We start from the raw sequence: 10741 nt of genomic DNA, 5'->3' as shown, positions 1-10741 counted from the left end.
TAGCTTGGAACAACAGTCATGTGCAAGATATGTGAAAAAGTCAGTAGAAACTCTTCCCTATAGTTAAGAGAATCAAGTTCAAAAGGCACTCCAATAACTAATTTCTAACCTAGTTATTGCCAAAGCATAACTACAAGCCCCTAAATTCCAAAATTCTGTACAGCTATTATAATTAAGAAACCCTCATCCTCTGATCCCCTGTTCAATCTTCCATTTGAAAGAGGGATATCAGAAATTTACCTGTACTGCACGCCCAACTTGATCCCGAGAGAGATGTCTATGCCCCCGACGGCTTCAACGATGGCAAAATAAACAGAAGGATCCTCAATCGCATACCGGAACGGCCGGATTCCGGCCTCGCGGACCAGGGCTGTGAGCTGCCGCATGCAGAGCACACGATGGTCTGCTGTGGAGATCTCCACTGGCGTCTGCAACTCCGGCCGCGAGACGAAAAAGTTGAAGATCCGTTCCTGGATCTCTCGATGCCTCCCCTTCATGTATTCCACCAACTCTGCCCGGCTGACAGATAGAAGCGGTCTCCCGCGGCCACCGGTACAAGGCGACGGGACTATCCAGTTCTTGTCGCCGGAACTTTCAGGATCAAGAAATGGCGAAGGTTGAAGGAGATGGAGGGAGAGCTTCTGGATTCGCCGGAGAGCGCGTTGGGTGTCGTGCTCAGAGGCGAGGGACGTCATCTGGGCTTCCTTCGTCATCCCACCACCCTCCATTCGGGCGGGTAAACATGGGGATTTATTGGCTAGGCGGTGTTGAATCGATGACTGGCGCGTGGTGTTACGAGATTGGACACAAGCGTGGTGTTCATGAGAAGATTTGGACGGCATTACCGCTTAGATTCAAGTTCTTCTCTTTGGCACGTCTTTCCCATTTTAATATTTCATAACAATAATCTTTAAAAATGCAAGCATCTAATTGTTATAAGGTGTGTTCCATGATCTACACTATCATATAACAATTATTATTTTTAATTAAATATAATTAAGTTATAAAATTTTAAGGGGCTTCTTTTTGGATTTTTAATTTTATTTTATTTTATTTCTGTTCTTATTTAAAATAAAATATAATTGATATGTTATAATATGTTTAATTATTTTTAAAAATAATCCAAATAATTTTCTTAATGTTTTGAATGTTTTTAAATACAAGTTAATTTTTTTAAGAAAATAAAAAATAAAAACATACAAATAAATATTTTTGTTAAATAAATGAAAATAAAAAAATAAAAATAAATAAATATGATCTAACAAACCTTCACATAACAAACCGTCAAATATTAAATCACATAAATAATATCAGGGGGGTATTAACTTTTCTAGTAAAAATAGATTGTGTAAATAATCAATGAAGGTCGTATAATCGTTTATTATTGGATGGCAATGAAAAAAAATTGTCAATGTACACTCAAATACGTTACCACGAATCTTGAAGTGATCGTTTGGACTTTAAAACAAGCATTATCAAAGATGGTCCACAAAAAGTCAAGTGTCACATCAACGTGAGCCCACATGATCCGATGCCTACTCACGACCCCCTAAATTTTTGTGCAAAGCCTGCCAAAAGAATGCTCTTCATGATAGATTGAGGCGTACCCAACCAAAGAAAGGGTTCAACCACTCCCAAAAAATCATACTAGAGAAAACATCAAGATTCACCGAGACTATATATGTGCTCAATGTGTAATTCACATAAAAGTAAAGTGTCACATCAAAGTGGCATTCACATAAATCCCCCGGTGCGTTTCCCGTTAAAGGGTTGGGCTATTTATCGAATTACGGTAATGTGACCACTCTCCGACGGTCTAGTCTCATCTTGGTAATAAGAATCTTACTTAAGGTGCCAATAACTAAAAATCAGACCAAAGGAGCCAGCCAAATGAAGTCAGACGACCCAGGGACCCCCTCATAAGTCAACCGATTGACCTCAACCAAGTTTACTGGCTGACCCTACCAAGCTAACCCATAGCCTTCAACCAAGTCGACCGAAGGTCTTCAATCAAGTCCACCGAAGTTCTTCAGCCAAATCGACCACCGGTCCTTAGCCAAGCAGACCAAAGGTGCTCAGCCAAGCCAATTACAGTTCTTTGCGCAGTCAACTAACTAACCAATACAAGAGAACGGACTGTTTGCTCTGACTCAGCTAAGCTGACCAGATTAACTTGGCCGACCCAATAGCCATTGATCCAATACAACTGAATGACGGGGCAGTCAAGCTAGAGACCTTTTATTTATTCATTCATTTATTTATTTATTTATTTATTTATTTATAACCAAAATATCATGTGACGTCCCCATTCAAGTAGAGGCAAGTAGGTAATTGTTCACTTTTTACCCTCTACACTTATAAATAAGGGGTCATTTATATATTTAAGGGCTTATGAATCATTAGACTAATCTAATATTACTTTCACTCAATTGTTCTCTCATCTCTCTCCATATATCTCTCTCGCTCGATTTATGTTCTATATCTTAGGTGCACTTCACAGGACAATCTCTGATTCAACATCCTAAAAGGTGTGGTGAGCATGGAGCATGTCAACAACATGATGAGGAGCACCACTAGAAGAAGAAGCTCCCTAGAGAGATGCGGGGAGCATGGAGTGAACTCAGAAGTTTGTGCAATAATAAATTTAGAAGTTAAGGGACCAAATGATGGGCCAGATAATGGAGGCCATCAGAGAAGTAGTGGCATGGGGAATGGAGTAGACCCCCCAAGAGTTGAACCAACTGGAGCATGGGCTGACACCCAATGGCTAAAGGGTAAAACATTTCCCAAAAGGACAAGAGGATTCCCACTAAGACAATGTTGGATCGACATCCACAGCAAAGACTGTGATTCAGGTGCATAGAGGACCCCACCAGCTAGAGAATGTATTATCCCAGCAAATTTCAGACGTAGAACCCCAGAAAAAGTTTAAAGTTCCATCACTCAGGTCCCATAAGGGTTAGTTGACCTGACCAATTACATCACGTCATTTGAATATTTTGTCATATTATTGAGGATTACTGACATGCTGAAGTGTCTTTTTTTCACCACAATGAGTTAATCGGCCCCTCAGGCAGTTCAATGGATTACCCGCTTCGATAATCACCTCCTTAGCTGATTTCAAAAGGCTGTTTGTGGCAAAGTTGCTAGTGCGTACAAGTTGCAAATAAGTTTGCAATATATATGGCAAGCTAAGCAATGGCAGCGGGAGGTCTACATGCATACATCACATAATTCCATCAGAAGATGTTGGAAGTACGGGACCTGGAACCCGGAGTAACGCATGCAATTTTATCTCAGGGATTGAGGAAAGGGAAATTTTGATATACTCTAGGCATGCAATTGCGAAAAGCCCTAGCAGAATTGTTGGAACAAGCTAACATCCACATTATCGCGAGAAGTACGTTGAAAACCTCACCTTTTATAAGGTAGAATTATATGACTATCGCTCGTGGAAGAGAACCCAATAGAATAGAGGATGTGCACAAAGGGATGGTAAGCATCCACCCATCCATCCCAAGTGTGAAGATAATCAGCTAACCTGGGAGAATAGGGAGACGACTAAAACCACCATCATAGTGGTCAACAGAGGTACATAGACCAGTGACCATCTCGCTATCATAAGCAGCCAGTAAACAAACATGGAGTGTCAATGACCACACTCCTGAGGGTATCAGTGGAGGAGTGTAGAAGCCATTTGCCATGGGGGTCAAAGCATTTGTCTGAGAACCTAAGAAGTATTGTGCATACCACTGTGACCACATACATGATACGGAAGACGTATCGACACCTCGGAATTCTAGTCAAAGAGTTGATAAGAACATGGAAGCTCATGGAGTTTATGTCGCCCAGAGTGGTGATACAGAGGCATGGGAAGGTTTCGATTGAACTAGTAAGGGCTAATGTCATTCATATTGTTGGATTTATTCAGCCTATTCTGGGAGGAGATAGAAAACCCTCTAAATGTGTCAACTAAAAGATGATTCAGACAAACGACTTGTGTGTTGCCTTCTTTGTTCACATGCAAGGCACCCATCCATCAGTCACCTTCACCGACGCTGATCTATCCCCAAAGGGGATCCCTACAACAACATTGTTGTCATCATAACCATGATCAACAATTATTATAGTGGTAGTAACGTAGTCAACAATGTTAGCTCAGTGAATATCCTATTCAAAATAATGTTTGACAAGATAAACTTTCTAGTCAATCAGTTGGTAGCACCAGCTGACCCACTCTTCAAACTCTCAGGTGAGGGGAAAGAAGCCCTTGGAGTGATAGTGCTACCAATCACATGGAGAGAGGGTGAAAAATAGTTCATGCACATGAAGGACTTCCTGGGGGTACTCGTCATTGACTTACAATGTGATCTTTGGCCGCCCACCCTCGAATGATTACAAGGATGTGGTCTATACGTACTACATAGCGGTGAAGTTTCTAAATGACAAAAAAATCATCATCTTGCTAAGAAACTTGGAGCAATCTCAAACATATTAACTTCAGGCAGTCAACAGCATGGATTAGAAGCTACTTGATCTCCAACACCGACGGGAAGGAAGTCTCGAGAGAAATGAAACTGTTCTGGAAGTATCAATGACAAAGGGGAATCTTGGTAGGTGTTTCCTAATTAGTAAGGATTTTCATGCAAGACATAAAGACTTGCAGATTAGAACTCTCTGGGAACATCAAGATATCTTTGTTTGCTCAGCTGCAGAGATGTCAAGCATACCACTCAATGTCGCCTGTCACTGACTGAATGTCAATTTAACAATCTAACTGATGAAGCAAAAGATTAGGTCCTTAGATGTAATGATGACAGGTTGATCTGAGAAGAGGTGTTTAACCTCAAGAAAGTTAGTTACATCCATGACGTGTGATACCCATCTTGACTCTCCAATGTATTCATGGTACATAATGCAAACAACAAGTGGATGATGTGTACCGAATTCACCAATATGAACTTTGCTTAGTCGAAGGATAGCTACCTCTACCAAGGATCAATACACTGGTAGATTCAGCAGTTGGATATATGGTGATGGCTTTTTAGACACTTTTTTTAACTACCATCAGATCAATATGCCCAAAATTATGTAGAGAAGATAGCTTTTTTATTACCAGTAAAGGTGTATTATGTTATAAAGTAATGTCTTTTGGGCTTAAGAATACTGAGGCTATCTACTAATATTTAATGGATGTAATCTTTTCAAATTAAAAAGGAAAAATATTGAAGTTTATATGGACAATGTTTTAATTAAAATTTGTTCATCCAAACATCATTTAATTTACTTAAGAAGAAACATTTCAAACACTAAAAAATAAAATAAAATGAAACCTAATCCACTGAAATACACATTCTAAGCCTCTAATAACAAATTTTATGGCTACCTCTTAACTCTAGAGGGAATCTAAGCCAACCACAAGAAATTGCAGGCATTACTAAACATGCCTTCTCTCCAAAACACCAAAGAAGTCCAAATGTTGATAGGCCTAATAGCAGGCCTCAGCCATTTCATCTCAAAGGTAGGTGATAAATGCACTGCATTCTTCAAAACTCTTGTAAAAGCAAATAACTTCAAATGGTCAGTCGATTGTAAGAAGGAATTTACAAAGTTAAGAGATTCCTTGGCGTCGTCGCTACTACTACAAAGTTTAAAACCAAATGAAGAGCTCTCTCTATACTTGGGAGTTGGACTTATGCCCATTAGTTATGTGTTAGTTCATAAGAAATTAGGAAAAAAGTTCCTAGTTTACCACACCAATATGGTCCTTTGAGATGCTGATGTGGGCTTTTTATGCATTATAAATGTTTTTCAACACCACAACTCTCAAGGCAGCTATACTAAAAATAATGTTGATTAATCACAATAAAATTTTCTTTAGTATAATAATTTTTCTCCTTTAATATATCTAAAGATGTCGCTCTTAGTGAATTAAGGTATACTTTCAATTTCAAATCATCACTTGGTTGTAAATGTAAGCATACGTATCACTTCAGTAATCAAGGGTTCTAATGGAGTCCTAAGTATTGATCTCACAGGGAGGTGAAAATTTGTTAGGGAAATCACACAAAAGCATAATATTTAAATTATAGAAAACTTAAGTAAGAAAAGAGGTTGAAATTTGTTTAATGCCACTAAAGAAACTATGTTTACTACACTAATCTCTAAACTTTAAAACTAAATTTACTAAAATTAAACAGGTTTTGTGACAAAGAGTTCAAATTTAAGAAAACAACATTCCTCTTACAACGAGATTATAGTCAGTGAAATATTAAATTGAATAAAAATGTACTGTGTCAAATAGGAGTAATTATATTCTTTATCCTTTTTATAAGGAACAAAGAACATTGGCTAATCCAATATTTAGTCTCTAAATTTGCAGTTAAGCTGGGAAGATACTGACTCTCACTCTAGAGTTCCCACGTTCCCCTCGTCTGAGAGCTAACATCTCGCTTTAGTTTCCAAATACCCAAGCCAAATTGAGGATTTTAGTCTGTCACCCTAAAATCTCCAATCTACGCCCATCAATGAATATTTCCCTATTTACTTACACTCAATCCCATGGACTAAATTCTCATCCATGAAGTTGAATGTGATTTTCACTTTGTTGTAAAATGCATAGCCCTCTCGGTTTGCATGCTTCACAATTAATTTTAACAATTCAATTGCCCATATTGAAAAGTGAATGAAGTTCGTAGTTTGAATCATCACAAATATGAAATTAAAATATTGCACAACTATCTTGATTCTTCACATGACCATTTCTATTTGTTGAGAGAAGGACAAATAAATCTACTCAGAATTCTTGAGGAAGATACAACAAAACATGGATTGTATATATAAAAACAAGTTTACAAAATAAGAAAGAAAAGTAAAACAACTTAACTCGATCTCTTACCCAAGAAAATCACTTAAAGTTCCTTTGAATATCTTCTTTCTTTACAATAACACCTAAATCTCTCATAGTAATATAAGAAAGAAGAAATCTCTCACATTTCCTCTCCTCTTACAACTCTTAGAGACAGTTGCCACACTCTCCCACACTCTTGATACTCACGCCTCACTCACTCACACCTTCACACACCACACACACCACATTTTCTGATATAAAAACACTCTTTTATAATGTAGGGACGAATTTCCCAAGAGTCTCCATAGACACCTCTTTAAAATCAGTCCAAATCCAAATTCAATGTGTTTGTAAAAATAACCATCTGTGGTGCTTAGGCACTGAAAACTGGTGCCTAGGCACTGTCTTCTCTATATTCCGGTGCTTAGGCGCCAATTCAATTTTTTGAAAACGCCACTTTTGACTCCAAATTTTGTCCTTTTTGCAAATTTAAGCGCCAAATAAAGTGTCAAATACCTAGACATAGTATACCTGCAATAAAACATGAAAATATATTTCTTCAAAATGTAATATCACCAAATTTAAGTCTTAAATACATATGTAAAATTGAATATTTTTTTGGTGTATCAGATGTCGAACTCAGAGACTCAATATGGAGAAATAATGTTTGCTTTGGTTATGTTAGCTGATAGACTCTGACCATATTTCCATATGCATCTGATCCAGGTAGCAATGACAATCCATTAAAGTTTGTCCTCACTTGACTGAAGCACTCTAGTTTGCTTCTCAAATGGGTGGTGGAGCTAAGTGAGTTTGACATGGCCTAAATCTTCTAAACAACTATCAAAGCACTAGCAGTGGCAGAATTCTTGACTGGATTTTTCAAACCATTTTAGTCAAGTGAATGAACCATTATTGATTGAACAACAAGGACCTTGTACATTGATGATGCCTCCAATCAGACAGGAGCATAAATTAAGCTGGCTCTAAGCAGTCCAACTAGAAAACACATTTATAATTCATTGACCATTGAGTTTGAGGTCACCAATAATCAAGCAAACTATGAAGCTTTGATGTTAGGTTGTGCCTAGCTTTTGATATGGCCACTTGGTACCTGCATGTGAAGCCAGACTCTTAGCAGATGATGAACCAGGTGAATGGGAAATTTAAAGCCAGAGGCAAGATGATGGCTGTCGGCACTATTTTGGTGTATCAATTTCAAAATGGAACACATCACTAGGGAGGACAGCAAGGTGGTTGATCTCCTTTTCAAGCGCCTCCTCTTAGTGGAGGGAATGCCTCAAAAGTTATTTTGATGCATCATTGAAGAACCTGAAGTGATGGAGGTAGAGACCAAAGGAGTATGAAATTGGATGGATCTTTACATCTATTTCTTGGAGACTATCAAAATAGCATAGGAGAGTATCAAATGCAAGGCCACCCAATATCTACTGATTGAAGGAAAACCTTTTAAAAATTAGATACTTCTTATATCTAAGATGTATGGGAGGAGTGAAATAGATGATCTTATGTGGGAGATACATAAAAGAGAATGTGCAAGTTATTCTAAAGGGAAGACACTGACACATAGAATTCAGCGACAAGGCTCCTTGTAGCTGACACTCCTAAAAGAAACAAAAGAATTCTCAAATATGCATGAGAAATGATAGAAGTATGCACTATTACAACACCAACTGACTCATAAGTTACAGCTAATCGTCAGACTCTGACCTTTTTCCATCTAAGGGATTGTCATCCTTGGGTTATTACAACCATCAAAGGGCCAGCACAAGTTCCTCCTGCTTGCGGTAGACTATTTCATAATTTCATTTGGATAAGCCTCATCTGTAGGTATGGATTAACACTTGTCCTCATCATAGACAGTGAAACACAATTTACAGACAAAGGAGTGAAGGACTTGATTGACTTGAAATTTAAATCGGTGCACCACCTTCAGACCAATGTTAAAGCAAAAGCTACCACTAAGATATTCTTGAACTTGCTAAGAAAGAATATTGAAGGAGCCAAGAGAAAATGGGTTAATTTCTTACCATCCATCCTTTGGAAAACCATAATAACACCATCATCTGCTGCAAGGCAAACATCATTTATGTTGTCTATCGGGATGGAGACTATGCTCTCTCCACAACCAAAAAAACATAACTTAATAAACTTTCCCATGTTGGAGTACTTTCGGTTGACCATTCTAGCTAGTGCCAAGCCAGAGATGCTTGGCTCGGCTTACAATGAACTCTACATCATTCTTAATGGTGAAAAACTTCTCTAAAAAATATGTATTTTCATCTATAATAATAGAGGCCATTCAGACACACCCTCTAACTCTTCTCCAGCCTCAGCCTCAGCCAAGTGATCCTTTACTTCGTATACCCATTCCTTGGCTTACAACACCCTAGCCTTCGAGCTTGGCTCGCCTCATGATACCGCTTCCAGATGCACTCACACTTTGGGGGCTCACACAAATGTACATTTCATATCAGTAATATCAATTTTTTTAGTCCAGAATGTTGACCCCACTAGGAATGAGGGAATTAGACTTAGGGAAAGGTTCTATCCTACTATTTCTTATTATTAGTTCGATAGCCTTTTATTACCAGTAAAGGTGTATTATGTCATAAAGTAATGTCTGTTGGGCTTAAGAATACTGAGGCTATCTACTAGTTGAGATTTGGTTAAAGTTCTACAAACTACTCCTACTGAATCACAAACTATTTTAAATGTTAAGCCCTATAGAAATCCTACTTAACCTATTTGTATTGGTGAATATCAAGTTATATAGTTACCCTCCCTTGTAATGATTTGAGTATAGCACAAGAAAGGTAAAGTGTTAATTATAAATGTGGCTAGTGACAAATAAGAGCAACTCTCTTCTTTATCCTCTCCCGAGTGAATAAAAAGATTGGTAAAAAATTACTTTAATTCATAAAATCCCATTTTAAACCCATCAAGGGCTATTACCCTAACATTTGCATGTCCCAACAAAGTGCTTGCACATGCCTTATAGTTCAATGTGATGAACCTAGTTGATTCTACCATCACTATCTCAAGTCATTATTAAGCACAACACATTTTAATGATTTCACTTGGCCAAAATGAAAAGTAAATGAAGTTCTGAAGGTTAATCATCTCATTTTAGAAATAATTTTTAAAACATTCTACACTCCTATACATCCTACAAAAATATCACAAGGTAAGGTAAATAGTACTACTTAGAAAGCATGAAGAACATACCACAAAGCAAAATAAGAGAATACCACTAAATAATTATGTACGAAGAAATACAGTAAATCAAATACACACACTTTGCTTTCCCTCCTTTACAAACTTTTGAAAATGCTCCATCAAGGACCTATTGACTCCTTGTTGTTGTCCTGAAGACTCCCCTCACTTGACAAATCAAATCCTCTCCAAATCCCTCACAAAAACATATTTCCTTGTATCCTTTAGCAAGCTTCTCATACCTATCACCTTTGTCTCTAAATAGACTGTTAATCATAGTATATGAAAGTCTCTTGGTCATCAGAATAACTCAACATGACATGTGCCTGAACTATCCAAAGCTGTTAAGGCAGCTGCTAGCGCCTATGCGCTCAGGGGCTGGCACCTAGGTGACAGTCTCTCTGCCTGTAATTCAAAGATTAGGTGCCTTAATGCCCATGAGTCTAGTACATAGGCGTCATTATTACCATACCCATGTGCCCAATGGTTGACACCAGCCTCTCAAGTTGCTAAGCTTAGACTGACGCTTAAGCGCCTGACCAAAGAAAAATATGTTGAAATTTTCATATGTATTTTACATTATTTTTGATGATATTATACTTTAAAGAAATGTATTTTTGATGTTTTGTTGCAGGAATGATGAATTAGGGTCAT

At 37.8% G+C, this 10741-nt stretch overlaps 1 protein-coding gene across 1 annotated transcript in view; it reads right to left on the bottom strand.

The window, feature by feature from the left end:
- Window positions 1-888, bottom strand: part of LOC110036141 (acyl-coenzyme A oxidase 2, peroxisomal) — a 23240-nt gene extending 22352 nt beyond the window's left edge. The window contains exon 1 of the mRNA XM_020740511.1: window positions 241-888. Within this exon, the coding sequence (XP_020596170.1) occupies window positions 241-842 (602 nt within the window). The 5' untranslated portion in view covers window positions 843-888. The remainder of the gene's footprint in view (window positions 1-240) is intronic.
- Window positions 889-10741: the final 9853 nt, after the last annotated feature.

Source organism: Phalaenopsis equestris, unplaced genomic scaffold, assembly GCF_001263595.1.
Source record: "Phalaenopsis equestris unplaced genomic scaffold, ASM126359v1 Scaffold202982, whole genome shotgun sequence".
Lineage (NCBI taxonomy): Eukaryota > Viridiplantae > Streptophyta > Magnoliopsida > Asparagales > Orchidaceae > Phalaenopsis > Phalaenopsis equestris.
Note: the sequence above shows the minus strand (reverse complement) of the source record. Positions and strands in the feature narration are given on the sequence as shown.